The sequence below is a fragment of the Acomys minous genome (genome assembly GCF_964271855.1).
Source record: "Acomys minous genome assembly, chromosome: 13".
NCBI lineage: Eukaryota > Metazoa > Chordata > Mammalia > Rodentia > Muridae > Acomys > Acomys minous.
The window spans coordinates 57,699,438-57,723,200 of record NC_140495.1 but is presented as its reverse complement, the minus strand read 5'-3'; the positions used below and the strand labels follow the sequence as shown (position 1 = coordinate 57,723,200).

The 23,763-nt window shown below is 44.3% G+C and overlaps 1 protein-coding gene and 2 pseudogenes across 4 annotated transcripts in view; 2 read left to right on the top strand and 1 right to left on the bottom strand.

Moving 5' to 3' along the window:
• The window catches only part of TMEM131 (transmembrane protein 131), a 148,402-nt gene that overhangs the window by 97,315 nt on the left and 27,324 nt on the right, over nt 1–23,763 (bottom strand). For both annotated transcript variants that reach the window (XM_084754429.1, XM_084754428.1), the window contains exon 2: nt 6,602–6,663. In XM_084754429.1, the coding sequence (XP_084610555.1) occupies nt 6,602–6,663 (62 nt within the window). The remainder of the gene's footprint in view (nt 1–6,601; nt 6,664–23,763) is intronic.
• Nucleotides 2,290–6,126, top strand: LOC311580718 (putative KRAB domain-containing protein ZNF788; annotated as a pseudogene). The gene is made up of 3 exons: nt 2,290–2,308; nt 3,798–3,945; nt 6,110–6,126. The product of its transcript is annotated as a putative KRAB domain-containing protein ZNF788 (transcript).
• Nucleotides 8,668–9,773, top strand: LOC311581892 (ubiquitin-associated domain-containing protein 2-like; annotated as a pseudogene). Its single transcript has one exon. The product of its transcript is annotated as a ubiquitin-associated domain-containing protein 2-like (transcript).

Genomic DNA, 23,763 nt, shown 5'->3' with positions numbered 1-23,763 from the left:
AATGGGACGCAGAGTAACTCTCTCTGGTTGAGGTGCACAGCACAGCATTTAAGGACTTAGGCTTGAGAGAGAAGTGCTTGATGCTGAATCCCTACTTACTAGTCACTTATTTGGCTACTTTACTTACTTTCTGCACATAAGTCTGCTCACCTAGGCCTAGAACACACACTTAAAAATTTAGAGGTAGTGGCTATAGGTCAGCGACAACGTGCTTGTCTAGCACACACAAGACACGAAGACTGATTTCCAGAGCAACAACAACAAAAAACAGAGCATGCGTAGGAGTTAGCAATGCCCATTAAGTATTACTTTTCTGTTTTCCACATTTTCTGTAAACTTTCACAAATTTCTCTTTTATAATCCAAGGCTCCATGCTTTTTAAAATTAAAGGTGAATATTCTTGGTCTTCATACAACTCAATCCCAGCTCCTTCTCCCTTCCCTTTCCCTAACAGAACAGAAAGTCCCCTCCTAAGAATATTTAGAGGAGACAACCATCTTCAACCCGCATGCCAAGCCACTGTGGCACTGATTTTATGCCTGCGTTCTAGGTGCCAGGGATGGCTGCTTTTGTACCAAAGTGACACTAGATGAGTAGTTATAAGGGAGAGTGCTAGCACCCGAACCCTCGGACAGTTAATGTCTAACCCTTACAGGAAGATTGGCAGCCTCTGCTTAGCTGATAAACAGAAGCAGTATCACAGTTCCTCATTTCCAAAACCACTGCATTCCTATATAAGAAAGTCCTTCCTACAACAGCATGACGTGACATATCTTCAAGTGAGAAATGATGGAGATGCTGCTCCCATCGGACTCAAATACAGTCCTGAGTCTAAGCAGCTAGAGTCAGCTGAGAGTCCCCTGATGATGACTATGCCCTCACCCTATATGCAGTTTGCACTTTGGGGGCCCCATGCCACCTGTACATCTGACAAACCAGCTACAAATGCAAGGGTGTCCTTGATCTCCGGGACAGCTCACAGAGCTCAGAACAACACTCCATTGAACAATTTTGGTTTGATTCTAAAGGGATAGTGTCCTGAACACAGACCTGTGCTTTCTGTCACCAGGACACCTCAGTCTCCCACCATGTGGGTATGTTTACCAAGAATAAAGCTCTCTATAAGCTCTGGTGCACAAGGCTTTGATTAGGGTCTCATTACACAGACAAACTGGATTTCTGAGGCAATGGAAGGAAAATGAGCGCAAGGCAGCCAGGCTTCGGATCACATCAGTGTTCTGGAGCCTACTGCTGCAAAGTAGGCCTCTACATTCTGGGGCTGGCGGGGCCAAGTCACTAGTTTTCACTCGGGCCTTCTTTGTGCTTATAGTCAAGTATGATCTCAAGCTGCACCCACAGGAAGGTTCAGATGTGCTCCTTAGCTGTCCACGAGCGCATCTGCCTGAAGAATGGATGTTGCTATGAGCTCAGCTAGGACTGCTGACAGGAGGCCCACAGGCGGCGTGTCCACATGCAGGACTGACACCGCATGGTAACTGAGTGCCCTACGGGAGGACTCACAGCCAGGGCTTGGGAGCTAAGAAAGAAGACACTAGCTTCCTGTCATCTGGCCCCCAGTGCCAACAGAATGTTCTGCACACTGCATCTGTCAGGGTGCTATGACTATTCTGCACAGCATATCCTGATTGAGCTTCCCACAAAGACTTTTAATTCTCTCAAACTGATCTCCAGATCCAGTGTAATCCTAGTAAGTCCCAAGGGCAGAAGTGTACATGAAAGGCAGAGGACTCTAGGACAACCAAGGCGTCACTGAGAACCACATCTACTGGAAGGAAAAGAGAACGGAACCTTAAAGATGTAGCTGCAATGACAGACAGACTCCTGAGCCCAGAAACAAGCTCCCACATACATCAACGCTGAGTAGGGGACGTGTCACTGAAGAATAACAGGGCTAGAAGGTACTGGAGAAACCCAATAAAGAACACTAAACAACCGAACATGAAAAAGGAAAAGCTGACCTCTGCCCCCAGTGACAATTACTTCAGGATCTGCAGCCGAACCAAGGAGTGCAGAGCAACGAAATTCTAAATTTAAGATCATCCTTGAAAAGAGCTTCATGATCTTTTTGAAATTCATTAGTGTGTGTATGCATGGATGTATGTGGGCTCACACATACACCCTGGGACCTGGCATCAGCCTTGGCTGTTATGTCTAGGAAGCCATTCACTTGCTTTTGACTCAAAGCCTCTGCCTGGACTTGAGCCAGTGAGTCCCAAGGAGCCTTCTGCCTCTACGTCTCCAGCTCTGGCACTACAGGTGCATGCCAGCATGCCCATCGTTCCTATAGGTGGGTGCTGGGATCTAACCTGGGCTCTGATGCTTGCTATGCAAGTACTTGAGGAACTGAGCCCCAAACCCATAACCCCTTTGTTTGGTTCTTCAGCCAGACACAAGACATACTAAATTAACAAAAGCTGACAGACTAAACTTTATAAATAAAGAATTTCGGTTTATTTGAAGTCACAATTCCCTAAGTCAAAAGAACAACTCAGGGAGTAAGAAAAGTGATAAGATAAAGAGCCTAAAGGAGGGGGGACCTTTGGCAGCCCAGTACCAGGGTGTGCTGGAGAAATTACAGCACACAGCATGTCTAGTGTAAAAGCTATACTGGGGGAGGGCAAAAGGCCGACTCGGAGCAGGGAAATGAGGACGGGATAGAGGCTGATAGGTAGGTAGGCAGGCAGAGAGAAGGAAAGAGGGAGGGAGGGACCCCAAAAGAGACCAAACAAGACAGGTACTGTCCCACCAGGTCCACCTGGCGGCAACAGGTGATGGCATAAAGCTACAGCTAGGTCCCTGAGGGCAGGTCGGTAGAAATGCCTGATATCAAACAAATATTTCCAATACAAATAACCACTAAAGATTTAGATAGTGAAATTAAGTTTGTTACTGATTGATTAGGGCCCCAAAAAAGAGCTTGTATCCAAAAATTTATAAGGAGTTCCTACTAAACAAGAGAGAGAATGCATGAGAACAAATATAAGCAAACGTAATTTATTTACTGTATTTACTTAAATGTTAATCAAAGAAACCCTGATGATGAGATTGTAAACTAGAAACACCACTTTGGAAAACTACTGACACTGTCTATTAAAACCAAAGATACAGATGGTTGGGCAGGTAAGACATCGACCGTCAAGACTGACGGCCTGAAACCATACCGCAGAAGAGCATCAACTCCCTCTAGCTGTCCTCTGGCTTTCACAGACACCACACCCACACATGCAAAGCAAAATGTGAAAAACAATTTTCAGCTGAAGACACATAACCTAGTAACTGTAGCTTACTCTGTGAGAGAGACACATATTTACTAAGAGAAAGATTTATTCACAATTAATAGTTGAAAACTAGCAGCAACTAAAGTATCTGCAAGTACAGAAATGATTGAGCACATCCATACACTGTGGAGCCTGCAATTCAAACAAGTTTGTCATTCACAGAGAAAACCTGAGAAACGTAATTCTGAATAAAAGGAGCCAAAGACAGTACAAATAACATGAACTCGAAACCGCAAGTGAAACTATATCATTCACAGCTTAAAGCTCAGTTACAACTGTAGGAAAAGGAAATTACCATGAAATTCAGAGTAACGGCCAACGTCTAAGGCCACTGGCAGCTTATTGGGTGGTATGGACAGAGAGACTGATATAACCCCCACCACACTTTATGCACCTATATAAGAATTACAGCTCAACTGCAGTTTCCGCTCCATTGCTGAGAAAGCTAGGACGGTTGGTGTGATGAGCTCTCAGTCAGGTGCTGGGTGGTGTGAGGAGCTCAGGCTAGACCCATAGATGGAGTGACCTATGATGATGTGCATGTGAACTTCACTAGGGACGCGTGGGCTTTGCTGGATCCTTCCCAGAAGAGTCTTTTATAAAGATGTGATGCTGGAGACCTACAGAAATCTCACTGCTATAGGCTGTAGTTGGGAAAAACACAATATTGAAGAACACTGTTCTAGAAGCTGTAGAAGACATGGACGGTATCTAATATGCCATAGTGGACTCAAGCCATGTATGCATAAGGGATAATGAAAGAAGCAATGCTCCTCTTTCTTTCCCAGATAACTAGAAGACATGCAGTAGTCCCCACCTAGAGTACACTGTGGAATGTGATTAAAAAGATGGCAATTAAAAAGAAATTAGAGCTCACAACTGACCCTTTAAAAATAACAAATCAATCCAATTCTAGACTTGTTAAAGCCTCTAGTTTAGGTACTAATTTAAAAAAATAAAATTGTATATGCTCTACTATAAAGATGCTAAAGTCATATTCCAGTGTGTGTGTGTGTGTGTGTGTGTGTGTGTGTGTGTGTTTTGCAACAGGGTTTCTCTGTTGTCTGGCAGTCTTGAACTCGCTCACGAAACAGGAGGATCCATTCTAATCAGTTAGGGTGGAATATGTATAAAATAGGCAGCCACTGCATTATACCATGCTGAGTCTTGATGGAAACTTCCTGTTGTGGTGCAGATTACTCTGGGTCCCTGCCCATCTTAGGAACTGTTTGGTTTTCACCTATTTTACGAGGTAAACCTTAGAAGCCTTGCCTAACAGGAGGGACAAGGGGTAAAGTACAACTGCAGAAACCACAGGTTGTGCTTTCTAGTCCTAACATGGCAAATGGAAATCCACGGGTGCACCTGAGAAACTGCACGTCTCGTGCTACAGAAGCATTCTGACACCAGGCATGGTGGGGAGATCGGCGGTTAGACTCTGCTCTAGCTGGCAGGTGATTGCGAAACAAGTTACCTTTTATGCGTGTTATCTTCCTTAGCTCTATAAAGTAAGGAAACCAAGATTTTGACAGTTTTGAGTTTGGCAAGCTTTACTATCAAATTAACAACTTCTACGAGGCGAGAAAAGGTGAGTCAAGAGGCGTAACTCACTGCACAGAGCACTCAGTGTAGACTTTCTGTAGGGATCTTAGTAAGGCTGTGCTGTAGCTGAGACAGCAACCGATGCCACCTTAGTAGGATTGTTTCCTGTACTGTCCTGATCTGACCTAAACTTTTATTTCCCTGCCTTTAATATAAGCTACAGAAACATCTTTTCAGAGTGTATTCAAGTGTGGTAAATCACACCCATAATATCAACACTTGAGAGGCTGAAGCAAGTATCTAGTCTATAAGACCCAGGCCAACCACAGGCTGAGGTTCTACCTCAGAAGATTTAAGCCAATTAGTTAGACATGAGTCAAAAATGTATCACATGCCACTGGTCCTGGTACAGTACAGGCTGAGCTGAAAACAAAAAAGCCAAAGCACATCCATAGTGCAACACAGATATCCACCCTGGGGCATGAAGACACTCTAGGCCAGTCTCAGTCCACAAAGTCATGGGCTCTTGGCACTTCTCTTAAACCGTGGTTTCCCTTGACTACAAAATGAGTGAATTATCAGGTGGGCTACCTGACAACATGGTGCCTATCACTATGGCAGGTAAGTGATGACAAGCATTTTGTATGTCAAATCTTAGGAAAAGGGAGGAAACAGCCATAAAAACCAGGGGCCGGAGAGATGGCTCAGACATTAAGAGCATTGTCTGTTCTTCTAAAGGTCCTGAGTTCAGGACCAGCAATCACATGGTGGCTCATAACCAACTATAGTGAGATCTGGTGCCCACATCTGGCATGCAGTCACACATGTAGGCAAAAATACAGAAAACCAGAGTGCTGATGTGTAATCCTACATTGCTCCAGTGAAGGCCTCCATCCATAGTCACATATATGGCCCTGGCTAAACATACTGGGCCTTAAAACACTAGAATTAAAAGGGCCTGTAAGAGAAGGGGCGGGGCTGGAAGGAAGCACACAGGAAGGGGAAGGGGGTGAGAGTGATCAGAATGCACTGTGTATGAAAATGTCAAAGAACAAATTTAATTTTAACAAAATCAGGAGGTTAAAACAAACACGAGGCATATGCCTATAATCCTTCCACTCAGGAGGCTGAGGCAGAAGGAGCACAAGTTTGAGGGCATCTTGGGCTGGCTATAAAATAAAATAAAATAAAAATCTCTTCTCAACAAAACAAAACAAATGAGGCGGCTGGTAAAGCGCCTTCTCAGCTCTGCAGGTCTTGTTCTCCAGCTGAGAGGACAGGATGAGTTGTCAGAGGGTGCCTGAGCTAGGTTTGAGAGTGAGTCCACATTCTGATTTCATGCTTACTGCAGTTAAAGATGGAGCTCAGTGTGGCAAGTGCAGGACACCAAGACAAGACATAAGATGTCCACTCTGCACAGAAGTTGTTCTCCAGGGAAATGTGGAGGTCCCTCACACTGACCCAGCGTTTCCGTCAATGCCTAACAACCAGACAGCTTACAGACTCAGTCTCACTTGGCATGACTTTCATACACCTTCATTTCCACGGGACACACACCACAAATGTGACTTACTTACCTATAGCCTCCATACCACAAAGAGCTTGCTGTTTGGAGAAATGTTTACTCTAAAAGGTAATTCCAGCAGGAGGTTTATTCCTGATTCCACTGACTGCCTACAGTTCATAAAATGTACTTCAGGAAAACCAGCTACATTTTTTTCAAAGAAAAATAACAGTCATATATTATTCAAGAAAATTACCTGTAGCAGCCCTCCATCGTCAACGCGCAGCACTTCTATTATGCTCTCCGACTGAATGAATGCTGAGAAGGAAACAAAAACAAAAACAAACATCACTGACAGGAGCAGCAATCCAATTTCAATAAACTTCTACCTTCAAGTAAATACAATTTTACACTTGAATAGACTGCTTCCTGAGGAATGTAGGCCAATGGTAGAGCATCTGCTTGGCATGTGTGAGGGCCCTGAGGTCAACCCTGGCACCCAAAACAAACCAATGAAACACTGCTTGCTTGAGAGTAATGGTTACAAGAAGGCACTCAGAACTTTAGTGACTTTAAAATGCTGTGCTATGGAACGGAGATTGATACTAGTACCAAGACAGCTCCGACACCCCTCTACTGTAAGGAGTGGTCACACTCAGCAGGCGGCAGCAGATCATCAGCATGCAGGCATTTATTTCATCTAAACTCGGTAGCTGGGATTCCGTGCCATCTGCTCTGCTGACACGATAATATGCCTTAGGATGGGCAGTTATTAGGACTTGTTGAGTAAGTGGATAGGGAAAATAGCAAAAACAAACAGACAAACAAATCCCACTCTATTGCAAGAAATAGTGCACAATAAATAAAGCAAAGACAACATATGCAAAAACCAGTATAGCTGTGTTGTACAATATAGCAATGATGAGCTTAGCATGTACCAACATCATCCAAAAGACGCCCACATGTAAGTCTGTATGAAATCCCTTATAGCAATTTTATTCACAGCCATTCATTTTTGCTGTATTACAAATATATGAGTCAACCTCCATGAAACAGGAAGGAAGAGCAGTGGTGGACCTATGAAATTCCTGGAAAAGAGCAAAACCTACAAGACGAGTCAAAAGAAACTCAACAAGAACTGTATGGCATCCAGAAGGAGCTAGTAATTTTGATGCCACTGTACTGTACCCTGAAACTGAGTGACAAAACACAGACATGGTGCAACTATTTAGGGTTCTCACAGCTGGAATTAAGAGTTTCCACAAAAGCAAGGGGTAGGGGAGGCTAGAGTTAGCCACGCAGCATGAGCGCATGTTTGCGATACTGACTGCTACAAATACAGGCAGGTATGGGAGAGACGGCTCAGCATCAGAGGACTGGCTGCTCTCCCAGAGACCTTAGGGTGGACTTCAAGCACCCATAGGCAGCTAACAACCATCTGTAACTCCAGCTTAGGGGGTCCTCTAGCCTCTGCATGCACTACATACATACTGCACAGGCAAACACCAACACATGAAGATAAAAACAAATCTCAAAAAAACAAAAACCCTAAAACCTAAGGGAGACGGCTAGATGTAATGTTAGGATAAAGACACATACTTCCGTATTCAGTGACACACCAGCAGTAAAACCACATCTACAACCTACAAATAGCCTCATTTCTAAGACTATTCTACAACGCAGTGTGAATTGGGGCTTTTAGAGAAATGTCTGCTTCTAGGGCCGGGATAAGACACACACACACACACACACACACACACACACACACACACACACACACAATGGGACCAGAGCATCTTAGAGGGGCAGACAGCAGACAGTACTAAGAAGAAACTACCCAACTACTTAAAACATACTAACGGGAACCGGTATAGCGAAGTAACCCAAACGTCCCAAGGCTAGAGCAATTTGAGCCCCAGACCTAGGGGCACTGGGCTAGAACCCAGTATAGAACACCCATGAGTCCATATTGAAATGAGCAAATTGTTGAGTGAAAGTTAGGGAAGAAAGGACATATCTCCATGCAGAATGCAAATAACTTATATAGAAACTCTTGCTATCAGGAAGCTAACTCCTAGCTCCGGCAGGCCAAACATGCCCGCCCCACAGGCTGCGCATGCACAGTCCTCCTGGAGGCTCGGGAGCACCAAACCAAGCCGACTTCGCTCCCTGGCCACCAGTGCGCCTGCGCAGTTGCTGGTGGGCTCTCTGCGGCCCCCCCCCCCCCCCCCCCCCGCCCAATGCTGCGTGGGGTCTCTGGGCCCGGCAGGCCCCCTGTACACCAGCATGGGTTTCAATGGGTTTTGCTCCTCTGTCGATGAGTCTTTTGCTAGTCCCCTGTGCCCTGTCCCTTCTGTTGACGTCCATGCCGTCGAGAACGACTTCCAGGTTTGGAGGCTGATATGCGGAAGGATGGTCTACCTTGATTTGAAGGGCACTTTCTGTAGTAGTCTTCTTATTTACAACTTCACAGTACGTGAAAAAAGCTATGGAAGCAGCAAGTTTGCTTCCTTTTTGCTGGGCTCCTGGGTGTTGGCAACCTTGTTTGACTTTGTCCTTGTGGAAGCTGTGCACTATTCATTTGGGGTCACTGTGGCCAATAATTTACCTTCTGGGTTCTTGGCACATGTGTTTGCTCTCTTTGTACTATTTTATTGCTCCATCCCAAGAGTACAAGTGGCACAAATTCTGGGTCCATTGTCCATGACAAACAAGACACTGGTTTATATATTGGGACTACAGCTTTTCACCTCTGGCTCCTACATCTGGATTGCAGCCGTAAGTGGACTTATCTCCAGCATGTGCTGTGAGCACAGAGTGTTCCGGGTTCACCGGGTGCTCTGTGCCCGTGGCAGGGTGGTCCAGTTTTTCTCCTGGGCTCTTGAGCACATCTTCTCGTCTTCAGAACCCAGCAGCCAGGATAGGAGCCACAGTAGACATCCAGAGGCAACAGTGGATGGAGCGGCTTAACCAGCAGCTGATGCTCTCTGTCTGCACAAGTGAGGTGACAACAGCAGCAGCAGAGAGGAATGATCAATTGGAATTGGCTCGCCCCCCCCTTTTACGTAAGCAACGAAATATCAACTATCAAGATGGTCGTTGGTCTGAACAGTGAGCGAGCATCTCCTCCCCCGGAAGTTTCTGAAGAGCAGGTTGTCTGGCTCATGGAGATGGGATTTTCTAGAGGAGATGCCTTGGAGGCCCTGAGGGCCTCGAACAATGAACCCAATGTGGCCACCAACTTTCTGCTGCAGGACTGACATTCGGCCCAGCTGTTGAGTGACAGTGGCAGTGGCCCTACTACGTCAGCCAGAGGGCCAGGCAGTCTCCAGCACAGGTGTTCTCGAGAGGGTGGTTCCCACCATATACTATCCTCAACTCCAAGATGGTTGCCGTGTAGTATCAAATAAGTTTGCCACTAAATTAGCATGTATTTTCTATCTTAAAAAAAAAAAAAAAGCTAACTCCTACTGGACAGGATGGGATGAATACACATATAACCCTAGCATTAGGCAGGTGGAGGCAGAATGAGCAGTAGTAGTTCAAGGCCAGTCTCACTTACATCGTAAGTTCAAGACCAATCTGGGCTTAATGAGACTGAAAAAAAGGGAAGGGGTGCCACTCCTTACTTCTTAAAACACAATATGGCTTCCTTCTAAAGAATGCAGTATGGGAAGGGAGAGCAACTCGACAGCGGAGAGACGTCAGCTAGACCAAGACTGACAGTGACTGTGAAGAGTCGTGTCAATAATATGCACCGTTGGTATGACGTAAGAAAAATCCTTCCGAAAATATACAATTTCAGTCTAATCATGAGAAAAAATCCTAAACAAATCCCAAGTAAGGACCACTGACTTACAAAACACGGGATTAGTTAGTGAATCTCAAAACTGTCAAGGTTATCCACAACAGACAAGGAAAACCTAAGGAGCCACGGCTGTAAATCTTAGAAGGGATTTTAGAACATAAAGGGAGCAGTGTGCTAAGACCAAAGAAAGCTGAGGAACTGTTTACTGGCTCAATACTGGTTTGCTAATTGTTTTAAAAAGTAAATACTAGTATAACATGCTAGTAATGGGGAGCCGAGGGAGGCGTAGATGGGTACTCAGCTGTCTCTGCAGTTCTTTTATCTGAAAGCCCTAAATCATAGAGCTTCTTTTTTCTTAAGCACGTGAACTGAGAATGTACCACTAGGCTGGATGTGGAGCTCACGGGATCTGTTGGAGTTACAGAGCAGAGATAAGGCTCACCATGCAGTCTCACAGGCCTGCTTCTGTAGCAGGACAAAAGGATGTCAAAGGGCGGTAGCAAACTAGCTGACTAGACTGCCTAACCGGAGGCTCCATGCTGCTCACTGAGCATGCCAGCCTCTTCATGCAGTAAGCTCGGTGATGCTATTTTTGGGAAACTCCATACATTATATGCAGTTTTTTTTTAAACCAGAGCCAAACTCTTCATTTCTGCTCAGCTCTTCTAGTCCTTAGCACATATACAACATCCAAAAAATGGTACTATGGTGAAGCCCATCTCTTTGCTTGGGTGGCAATGCTGGAATCTGTCCTGGAAAAGGTGACATTTGCTGGTTACGGTCCCTCTAGTCCTAGCTTATAATATGACCTCAAAACTGATGCACATGCTGGACACTTTGCCTCGTCAGTACAAGGCTTTGTGTTCAATCCCCAGAATTGAAAGGGGATGGTTGAGAATGGGAGGAGTGGCAAGTCGCTCTTTACCATAATTACTGGGGGGGGGGGTTTGAGACCAGGTTCTCTGTGCAGCCTTGGCTGTCCTGGAACTCACTCACTGTAGACCAAGCTGGCCTCAAACTTAGAGCTCCCCCTGCCTCTGCCTCACAAGTGCTGGGACTAAAGGCGTGCGCCACCACACCCAAATATTGCAACTGATAACTAGATGAGCTGTCTCTTAATACATTCTGAATTTTTGATGAAAGCAGCAATGCAAATACCTACTAAAAGCACAAACTGCACTCAAGATTGTGTGCCTAACAGCCTTTACCTTCAGATCCACGCGGTCTCTTTCAGCTGATGGAGAAGAGGACACTTAAATCCTCCATAAGGTCCAAGAAGAGAAAAGGCTGCACAGGCAGGGCTCAGGAGGGCCCCCACATTCTATGCCAAGAACCCATCTTGCCTAGGATGACCTTTTCATAGTGCTGCCTTCTCCATTCACAGTGACGTCCTCCCTGACTGCTCCTGGCAACCCTGCTGCCTTGTTTTAATGCACAACAACCTACTAATTTTTAGTTTGCTTATTAACCAAACCTGTGCTTTGTGGAAAGCCTGAAAGTGGAAGCTAAGACTTGTTGAAGCAGTGACACTATGCGAGGCTCACTGCTAATGACCTCCATACCTCCTTTAAAGTTCTATTTGTTCAAGATTTTGTTTCAACAAAAGGCTGCATTCTGGTTTGTATGGAGCCCTCAAGTAAGAAAGATACTCTGTGACTAAATCTTTGTTTCTGCTCTCACCAGTTTTATTATGTGAAAGATAAAGTATAAACTTATCTTTCAGCATATTGAAGTACAAACCCGGGCTGGTGAGATGCCTCAGTGGGTAAAGTGCTTGCTGTGTAAGTCTAGTGTTAATCCTGAGAAAACCCAAATCCACCATTTTGGACCAAATTTGAAGCAAACTTTATTAAATAGTAAATACTGACCAAGAGATGGATTTTGGTCAGGATCACTCCCTGAATGTAATACCCCAAATTAACCTGTAAGTTCCACCTGCCCAAGAAGCAGGTAACCTCCTGGGATGCTAGGAGTTGTAGTTGTTGGAATATAAGAAAAGCCTCTTGGAAAGAGTACGGTGGCCTGTGAGTATGCAGTATGTGTCTAGAGCCACTCTGAAAGTACCAGGAAGTGGTCCTGACCAAAGCCCATCTCTTGGTCAGTATATAATATTTAATAAAAGTTAACTCAAATTTGACCCAAAATGGTGGAACTGGTTTTTCTCTGGCAAATCTCAGGATTAACACTAGCGATCTAAATTGTATCTCTAGAACTCACATAAAAGCGGAATAAGAACTAATTCCACGAGATTGTCCTCTGACCGTCACAAGTGTGCTATGACATGTGTGCATTCTCCCACAGCACATGGACAAACCACCACCACCAATAAAAACACAGATGATTTTAAAAGTACAAAGTCAGCCGGGCGTGGTGGCGCACGCCTTTAATCCCAGCACTCAGGAGGCAGAGGCAGGCAGATCTCTGAGTTCAAGGCCAGCCTGGTCTACAAAGTGAGTCTAAGACAGCCAAGGCTACACAGAGAAACCCTGTCTCAAACAAACAAACAAACAAAAAGTACAAAGTAAAAAAAAAAAGTATAAAGTCAATTTGTTTAAGTGCTGTGTGTGTGTGACAGGGAGTGTGGGCTCATGTAGGTGCATGTTTGTGTGAGTGTGCAAGCACAAGCATGTAGAAGAAAAATCTCATGTGTCTTCCACCTCATGTTTTGGACAGGGTCTCCTAGGCCTGGAGCTGGCTGTCTAGCTGGCCAGTGAGCCCAGGGACCCCAATCTCCTCCCCAACACTAGGATTACAAGTGTGTGCTGGCTAGTTTTATGTCAACTTGACACAAGCTGGAGTTCCCTCAAAGGAGGGAACCTCAACTGAGAAAACGCTACCGTGAGGTCCAGCTCTCGCTGCCACTTTCATTCAACATGCTACCAGAAGCCCTGGACACAGAAGATTAAAATGATTTTTTTCAAAGAAATAAAACTATCCATTTGCAGAGTAGATAATTGTGTACATAATACCAAGGAGAAAGAAGAAAAAGGAAAAGAGAGAATTACTTAGAATAAGCAAATTTAGCAAAGTTGCCAATATAAAATCCAACCCCCAACAGAATCACATTTCTATATATTAATGTGAATATATGAAAAATTATCCAAATTAAATAAAAACTAGGTACTGTATAGTACATATATAGTAAAATCTACAAAAAAGATGACAGAAGAAACCAAAGCCTAGATAATTAGTGATGCATCTGCTGGCAACCTGCCCCTGTTCTAGTAATAACTCTGTACCCATCTTGAACGCGGCCCTAACTCTACCCTGTGGGTCACAAAGCAACAAGACATGATGGGGAGGGTGGGGTGGGGGACGACGGCCTTATCGGGAAGAAGGGGTTCAGTGGGAGTCGGAGGGGATAAGAGTGATGGGGGCTTTAAAAAAACCCAAATACGTTATTCACGTGTATGAAATAAAACAATTATCAAAAATATTTTCAGATGGAAAAATACTTGTTAAAAAGTCTAAATGGGCAAACAACGTATTCATGGGCTGAAAAAGGTAAGTATGTCAAATCTTTTCTGTAGATCCATGAGTTTAATCAAATCCCATGAAAATCTCAGGACAACTTTTGTATACATAGGCTACCTGTGATAGTATCTTGCCTTCTGAATGATTTTATGCCACTTATGAAAATGGCAACACAGAAGCTTTGAAAATTCCTTCCTTCACACTAAAAGGACAATTTAAACAGTGCTGGCTCGTATTTTAAAAGAGACCAAAACCACCCACGAAATCTGTGGCCTTTGCCTCGCTCTGCTCCCCTTCTCTTCTCTCTGACTGTGTGGCAACTCCATCACCACAGTCACCCGCACAGTGAACCAGCCTGGCGGTCCCCCAGGTGGTAGGCAGGGCTGGCAATCCTTCAAAGGCTCATTTCCAGAGAGCTGTCTATGTACCTATACGCTCACCTGGACAGCTGTCTTTGATCTGATGCGGAGCTGTCTTTCTGCAGAAAGTTTGGACCCTAGGAACATTGGTCAGAGAGATTCAAGGTGTTTCGGTTTAGTTTTTAATTTAAAGACATTCATCTAAAAGGGCATCTAACTACTAGGAGAAACTATTTCTGACATGTTTACTAAAGCCCTGGCCTTTGTTTTGTTGTTCTAAAACAAACATATAACTAAACATATAAACATAAACATATAAACTAAAGAGGAAGAGGGAGCCTGGGTGCACACATCTGCACACACGTCCTTGTTACCGGCAAAGGTCACTCACTCACTCAGGCACACAGCTCCCTGAGCACAGGTTTCTCTGGGGATGCCGATGGTGGCTGCTAGCATATTCTGATGTCTCTCGTGATGATTCAGACCCTGTACTATGATGGGCAGAGGCCCTTCACACTGCACAGAACCTTTGCTGGCTGTCATCACAGGTCTTCTAGAACTTTAAAATCTTCTGAAGTAAGTTTAGCTTTCCTGTGTGCTTACATTTAGCTACAGAGACCAGAGCTCCCGGGAGCCACAATGACAAGAGGTCCAGAAGTTGGAGTGGAGAGCAGTGAAGTACTGAAGGGAAAGGTGGAGAGCCAGTGTGACCTAGTGGTGGACAAGGATCCTCCCTCTGACACAAGTAAGAGCCTAAAAGAACACACTGTCACAGGACATAGTGGCAGACACCTGTAATCCTGACAGAGGGACAGGTAGGAAGAATGTTGCAAGCTTGAGGCCAGTTTGCTCTTTGTGGTGAACTCTAGACTACCCAGGCCTACAGACCCTGTCTCAAAAACAAAACACACACACACACACACACACACACACCCCAAAAACAATCAATCAAACAAACAAAAAACCCCACACTATATTGTTCTCCGTTTTAGAACAAGTTTTTGAGCAAAAGAGGGCAGTAAGGACCACAAAAAACAAGGGCCAGAAAGCAAATCCTGTAAGCACAGCCTGTAAGGGCAAAGCACTGTGGCAACTTTTCATCAAGGAACTGGGTCTCTAGGAACAAGCATGACGGGAACCCAACAGGCAGCGGCAGCTCTGCCTTTGAACTACATCACAGGCCCTTGGGGTTGTCTTTGGGTTTTTGTTGTTGTTGTTGTTGTTGTTGTTTTTTTTTGTTTGTTTTTTGCTATTTTTTTAAAGAAAGATCTCATCTTATAGACCAGGATGATCTTGAAATTATGATCCTCCTGCCTCAACCTCTCAAGTGCTGGGATTGCAAATGTGTGTCAGGAGGCTATGTTCAACATTTAGTTGTTTTGTTTTGTTTGGCTTTGTGTTATCTGAGGTGAGAGGGGGTGGACTGAAGCTATTGGTGGTGGGGATCAAACCAAAGCCCTCGGCGCTGTCGGGCAGGCTCTTTACCACTGAGAGGCAACCCAAGCCTCTCGAGATTTTAAGTGAACAACAAAAAGACAATATAAGGATTTATATCCTAAGTCTTTTCTACAAGATTTAGCTTAATTGCATCTTAAATACTATATAATCATGGGGTAAGATGATCCACACCCCAGCACTTCATACTTCACAGTTCTTTTATATACAAAAATTCTTTTTGTGTCAGCGTGTCTGCATGTGCGAGCAAGCCAGAGGACAGCCTCAGATGTCACTCCTCAGAAGTCACTCGCCTTGGGTTTTTGTCTGTTGTTGAGACAGGTTCTCTCACTGGCCTGCAGCCACCAAATAGGCCAGGCTGGCAGCTGGCAGGACAGTGAAATGAGCCCCAGGATCTGCCTCTGCTTCCCTGGTGCTGGGATTACAAGCATGTGCCACTGTGCCTGGCTTTTTCACATGGATTCTGGGGGATGAAAGACTTAGCTCCTCATGCTTGCAAAGCAAGCAGTCTACCAACTCCACAGCCCATAAAAACCCTTTAAGACTGCATGCATGTACAGTGGGGGGGGGGACGGACAGCAAACATCAAAGCAATGTGAGAAACTGTCAATAATAGGTCAGTCTAACTTGTAAAGCACGGTCCTCCCGACACTTTTCATTTTATAGATTTTTTTTTAAAGTTTGAAATTGTTCCAAATAGGTTTATACCAGGTGTGATAGCATACACCTGTAATTCCCAACACTCTGGAGGCTGACTGGGAGGATTTCAAATTCAAGGTCAACTTTGCTACAAATAGAAGGTTCAGGGGAAGATAGGGAAGGAAAAAAACCTTTACAAAGAGAAAAGAAGGCACTTATGTAGACATTAAAACAATCTAACATTAGATAGGTAGATATATTTTTAAAAGACATATCAAGACCCAGTAGATTCATTTTAGTATACCAAGTGGGAAATGCTGATTACAAAGGTATGTGGTGTCCTTTCTACTACCACAAATTAACTGTGAGCAGAATAATAAGCTTTTTTGTCCTGTTCCTCACCAGCTACAGCCCTCAGAGGAGAGTGGGCCTTGCACCTCGCCTGGGCAGCACAGTAGAGCTGACCCTAGTGGTGCAGCAGTGGCTGAGACCACCCTGACCCTGACCAGCTGCGCCATTGTGTGAGCTATCTGGAGGGCCCAGGCCCAGAACCAGGGCTTTGAGTTGACCTACCCCAACATCCACCCCCCATCCATGAACTGCTGGAGCTGTGAAGGGCCTGGTCCTGCAGATCCAAAGCTGCAGAATCTCCATGACACAAGGCAAGAACAGGAAATCGGAGGAGTCCTGCTGAGGATCCAGTGTTGATGGTGCAGCAGAAGCCAGAGGCCTCGAACCTGACAAGTGACTCACTGCAGTGAACATTTCCAGGTAAAGATGTGTGGACAAAAGGGTGTACTGTGGGACACTATAGCTCCCACAAGATGCTTTTGTTTTGTTTTTATTTTATCGTTATTTTTATTTTTTATTTTCCTTTGTGAGGGAGGTTGCAAGGGCAAAGGTGGATACAAAGGGACAGGGTGATGAGTGGGTTTGGGGAGAATGAGGTGAAATTCACAAAGAATCAATAGAAAGTAAAGAGGAGGAGGAGGAGGAGGAGCAGCAGAAGCAGCAGCTTTGACACACCTATAATCCCAGCACTTGGGGAGGCAGAGGCAGGTGGATCACTGTGAGTTCGAGGCCAGGCTGGTCTACAAAACGAGTCCAGGACAGCCAAGGCTACACAGAGAAACCCTGTCTCAAAAAACTAAAAAACAAAAACAAAAACAAAAGTGAAATACTATCAGTTAAATCCAGGCATGGTGGCACACACCTTTAATCCCAGCACTTGGGGAGGCAGAGGCAAGAGGATCTCTGGGTTTGAAGCCTGGTCTACACAGTGAGCTTATAAAAGACCCTGTCTCAAAAGACAAAAAACAGCAATGCCAGTTAAATGGTCCACTTTATCAATTCAGCTATTAAAGAGGGATTTTATTGTGTTTGCTATAATATCTAATAATAAATAGTATGATACATGTTCTACTGCTATAATAATATCTATGCTGAATAAATGAACAGTATACAACATATAAAACTACAAAGAGATGACTGATGCATGTTATGAACGTAAGAAAGGAAAGCCAGGATCAAGTACACTTTCCATGACCCTGCGAGGCTGTCAGTCAGCAACTCAGATTAGAGAACGGGCAAATTCCTTCAAAGACTCAAAATACCAAAGGTTGGGGCTAGAGAGTTGGCTCAGTGGTTAAGGGCACTGTCTGCTCTTCCAAAGGTCCTGGGTTCAATTCCTAGCACCCACATGGCAGCTCACAACTGTCTGTAACTCCAAGATCTGACACCCTCACACCAATGCACATAAATTTAAAAATTAAATAAAAATATTTTTTAAAAATACCAAAGGTTACTCAGTAAAAAAGGTTAATTTGAATAGCCCCATATATACTAAATGCACTTATTTTGTAGTTAAAAGCTTTCTCACAGAAATAAAACAAAATAAACAACAACAACAACAAAAACCCACCTCCAGGCCTACACTGACTTATGACAGATGTTCCCAAATATGATTTTTTGAAGACTTACATTTATTTTATGTGGCTGAGTGTTTTGCTTGTGTGTGTGCATGTTTGTGCACCTTGTGTGTATTTGGTGCCCTTGAAGGTCAGAAGTTGGCATAAGACTCACTGGGATTGGAGTCACAGATGCTTGTGAGCCACCATGACTGCTGGGAACCAAGCAGGGTGCTCTTCAAGGGCAGCAAAATCCTCAACCATTTTATCAATCAGTGATTGCTAAACAGCCAAGGACATTAAGAAAAGCTGAGATTGGGCTGGAGAAATGGCTCAGAGGTTAAGAACACTGATTGCTATTCCAGAGATTCTGAGTTCAATTCCCAGCAACCACACAGTGGTTCACAGCCATCTATAATGTGATCTAATGCCCTCTTCTGGCCAGCAGGTGTACATGCAGGCCGAGCACTGTATACATAATAAATAAATAAATAAATAAATAAATAAATAAGCTGAGATCATTACCATATATGTGCTACCACATATGTAAAACTGTTCATCAAAATATCAGCAAATACAATCCACCCATGTAAGCACACCGTGACCAAGCGTTTACCTAGACATGCAGTACTGACCTATGATGTTTTGGGGGCCAGTAAGATGCTCGGTAGTTAAGGGTGCTTGGTGCAGGCCTGATAACCTGTCCACAAGGTGTCCTCTGACCTCCACATGAGCCTCGTGCATCCTCCACCATGTATATACATACATAATAAATAAAATATTTTTTTTTCAAAATCTTAACAGGCTTTTGGAGGATAAAACTTTAAAAGATGATTCTGCCTTGTGGGAAAATAAAATACTAAAAAGCAGTAAAAAGAATTTTTTTTTTTAAAAGAGAAGGCTATCTTAACTTCTCTTCTTGAGCCATAGTCATTATGACAAGTTGTCATACTGACACAAACACAACAGATAACAGACTTCAGAAAACAGTAATTATCTCACAGGGTCAAATGATTTTTGATGAAGGTGTTATAGCAATTCAATGGGGAAAAATCTTTTCAATAAACCATACTGATTATAAAATGGAGAGCCATACAGACAAGAGAATTCTCAGAACTCAGCTTTTATAAGCATCAACACGAACACTAAAAACTTAACGTGAGCTAAAATTCTAAAACTAGAAATCAACACAGGGTATTAGTGACCCAAGGTTTGAAGTTTTAATGCACAAACACATGCACACACAACCATGAACTGAAAGGGGAAAAAAAGTCAAACGATTAAAACTAAAATAAAAATTTTACTCTTCTAAAAAACTACAGTAAAACAAGCCACAGACTAGAAATAGTATTTGCATAACATTCATTTGACTAAAAACTTACTTAGATCTAGAATATTTAAATAAAGCTTTCAACTAAATGAGAAAACTCAAAATTAAAATGCAGAAAAGATTTGAACAGCATTTAGATAAAGACAGTATGGCACACTGAAATAGCCACGCAGAGAGATGCTCAGTTTCCACTGGTTGGGCGGCGGCGGTGGGATGCCTGCCAGTCCGGCACTTGGGGCCCAGGCAGAACTGTCCAAGGGTTGGGCTACATGAGACTTTGTCTCAAAAACCTACAACAACAAAGATCCCCAGTCACCACAGAAAACTACACACGAGTGAAACAGGACACACAGTACCATGGCTGAGCTTACAGATCTGCCAGGCTAGGTGTTAGCGCCGTAACTCCCATGTGAAGGTAGATGTATGCAAATGAACGTGAACTGGTGCAGCCACTCTGGAAAACAAGTTGTAGCTTCTGGTAAAGCTAAGGGTCTATTTGCTGACATGCCATTGCTGGAGATCTCTACAAGACACACAGCGACTTCTTCAAGGACGTTTACAGGAGACAGCCACACTTCAGCCCACGGGCAAGTGGCTGACCACTGTGTGATAACTATCCCACAATGGAATACTGTGCAGCAATAAAAGAACCAATGATCAAAACACACAATTTGACAGATGAATCATAAAATTACTATTTTAATAAAAAATTTAGAATATAGTCAGTCCCCCACAATGAGAGAAAGGCAAGACTTGCTGCCAAAAGATCACACAGAAACTGGGCAGGATGCTTATTCCTTAACCTCGCTGGGGCAAAAGTTTCATGGGTGTTCACACGTGCCAGCTCAAAACTGTGCACTTTAAATGTCTTTCATTTGTCACGCATTGATGTTATTTTTATAAAGTCAATATTCTTTCCATCATTCTATCTTTGATTGTTTTTATGCAATAGTTTTTGGAAGATTCCAAATAAGTCTCTGACATCAACTATAGGAAGAGTTTTCTCCGAATGCACACATGTCCACTGAGCTTCTTAGTTGGAAATGCTGCCAGCTTCAGCATCTGTGTGCGCCGGATGAGAATGCGGCATCCATCCTTGGGCACTAAGTTAGGCAGCACTCACTTGTGGAATATTCATGCTTTCAGCACAAGGACACAAAAGAAAAACACACATATCCACATATTTCCCAAGCCAATACTTAAACCATTGACAGGGACTAAAGTATTTTCCAATGAAAACTTAGCTGGATGATAGCTGGATAGTCTATAAATATTTCCATGGGAAGCTGGAGGTGCTCAGTGGTTAGAAGCACTGCTGCTTTCCCAGAGAACCAGGTTCAGCTCCCAGCACCCACACGGTGACACAAGCACTAGTTCCCTTCTGTCCTCTGCAGGCTCTGCATACATATGTACACAGACATATATGCAAGCAAAACATCCACTCATAAAACACCCACCTCCATAAGGTAAGAATAAATAAAGCTTAAAATAAATTTTTATTTAAGAGGTTTTACAAATATTTCCACATTCAAAATAACTCACAAGCCATATACTCAAGATGTGCTCCAAATATGCATCCACTTCCATTGAAATGCTAGTCAAACTTGAGAGTAGCAACACTGTATTTCACACACTTGCCTACGTTTCTTCTCCCTCTGGAACACTGGCATTTCTCCAGCCCCACCACCTGTCCAGGAGCTGCCGCCATCATGTTCCTTCATTTTCCCAACCCTACCTCACCCCTAGTAAAAATCAACACAGTGGGCCACTGCTGGGATACTCCCCTGCAGGTGGGAAGAGATTGTAAAAGCGAATACTCTCGCACATTAGCCCAAGGGGCATGTCCCACGAAAGCCTTCACTTACCAGGAAACTGAGACAGAGGAGAGGACATTCTAGTGGGATTCTAGATGAGAGAATCATGGGAGAAATGCAAAGTAGAAGGACCCAGAGGGTCCTAGAAGCCTACAAGTAGAACATTATGATAGGCAGATTTGGGCACAGGGGTCCCGCTCAAACTAAGGCACCAGCCAAGGACAATACAGGCGGTAAACCTTAAACCCCTACCCAGATCTAGACAATGGACAGAACATTCTCCACAGTAGAGTGGAGAGTGGGATATGACTTTCTCACATACTCTGGTGCCTCACCTTTGACCATGTCCCCTGGAGGGGGAGACCTGGTGGCACTCAGAGGAAGGACAGCAGGTTACCAAGAGGAGACTTGATACCCTATGAACATATAGAGGGGGAGGTAATCCCCTCAGGAACAGTCATAGGGGAGGGGAGTAAGGGGACAGTGGGAGGGAGGGAAGAATGGGAGGATACAAGGGAGGGGATAACCATTGAGATGTAACAAGAATAAATTAATAATAAAAAAAAAAGAGATTAAAAAAAAAGCGGATACTCTCACTACTCAAGAGGAATGCTGTCTTGATTTTTTTGTTTGTTTGTTTAAGGTTATAAGGGCACCTCACAAATCAGCTACAAGCTGTTTAGAAGCAGAATGGGGCATGTGCCCATTGCAATGCTGACTACCATAGCCGAATACTTATTGCACATGGACTCCTCTCTATCATCGGCTTTACTGCAGTGCACTCCTCTCTGTAATCTGCTTTACCGCAGTGCACTCCTGTCTATCATCCGCTTTACTGCAGTGCACTCCTCTATATCATCCGCTTTACTGCAGTGCACTCCTCTCTATCATCTGCTTTACTGCAGTGCACTCCTCTCTACCATCTGCTTTACTGCAGTGCACTCCTCTCTATCATCTGCTTTACTGCAGTGCACTCCTCTCTATCATCTGCTTTACTGCAGTGCACTCCTCTCTATCATCTGCTTTACTGCAGTGCACTCCTCTCTATCATCTGCTTTACTGCAGTGCACTCCTCTCTATCATCGGCTTTACTGCAGTGCACTCCTCTCTATCATCTGCTTTACTGCAGTGCACTCCTCTCTACCATCTGCTTTACTGCAGTGCACTCCTCTATATCATCTGCTTTACTGCAGTGCACTCCTCTCTATCATCGGCTTTACTGCAGTGCACTCCTCTCTATCATCGGCTTTACTGCAGTGCACTCCTCTCTATCATCTGCTTTACTGCAGTGCACTCCTCTCTACCATCTGCTTTACTGCAGTGCACTCCTCTATATCATCTGCTTTACTGCAGTGCACTCCTCTCTATCATCGGCTTTACTGCAGTGCACTCCTCTATATCATCCGCTTTACTGCAGTGCACTCCTCTCTATCATCGGCTTTACTGCAGTGCACTCCTCTCTATCATCTGCTTTACTGCAGTGCACTCCTCTCTACCATCTGCTTTACTGCAGTGCACTCCTCTATATCATCTGCTTTACTGCAGTGCACTCCTCTCTATCATCGGCTTTACTGCAGTGCACTCCTCTCTATCATCGGCTTTACTGCAGTGCACTCCTCTCTATCATCTGCTTTACTGCAGTGCACTCCTCTCTACCATCTGCTTTACTGCAGTGCACTCCTCTATATCATCTGCTTTACTGCAGTGCACTCCTCTCTATCATCGGCTTTACTGCAGTGCACTCCTCTATATCATCCGCTTTACTGCAGTGCACTCCTCTCTATCATCGGCTTTACTGCAGTGCACTCCTCTCTATCATCTGCTTTACTGCAGTGCACTCCTCTCTACCATCTGCTTTACTGCAGTGCACTCCTCTATATCATCTGCTTTACTGCAGTGCACTCCTCTCTATCATCGGCTTTACTGCAGTGCACTCCTCTCTATCATCGGCTTTACTGCAGTGCACTCCTCTCTATCATCTGCTTTACTGCAGTGCACTCCTCTCTACCATCTGCTTTACTGCAGTGCACTCCTCTATATCATCTGCTTTACTGCAGTGCACTCCTCTCTATCATCGGCTTTACTGCAGTGCACTCCTCTATATCATCCGCTTTACTGCAGTGCACTCCTCTCTATCATCGGCTTTACTGCAGTGCACTCCTCTCTATCATCTGCTTTACTGCAGTGCACTCCTCTCTACCATCTGCTTTACTGCAGTGCACTCCTCTATATCATCTGCTTTACTGCAGTGCACTCCTCTCTATCATCGGCTTTACTGCAGTGCACTCCTCTCTATCATCGGCTTTACTGCAGTGCACTCCTCTATATCATCGGCTTTACTGCAGTGCACTCCTCTATATCATCTGCTTTACTGCAGTGCACTCCTCTCTATCATCTGCTTTACTGCAGTGCACTCCTCTCTATCATCGGCTTTACTGCAGTGCACTCCTCTCTACCATCCGCTTTACTGCAGTGCACTCCTCTCTATCATCTGCTTTACTGCAGTGCACTCCTCTATATCATCTGCTTTACTGCAGTGCACTCCTCTCTATCATCTGCTTTACTGCAGTGCACTCCTCTCTATCATCTGCTTTACTGCAGTGCACTCCTCTATATCATCTGCTTTACTGCA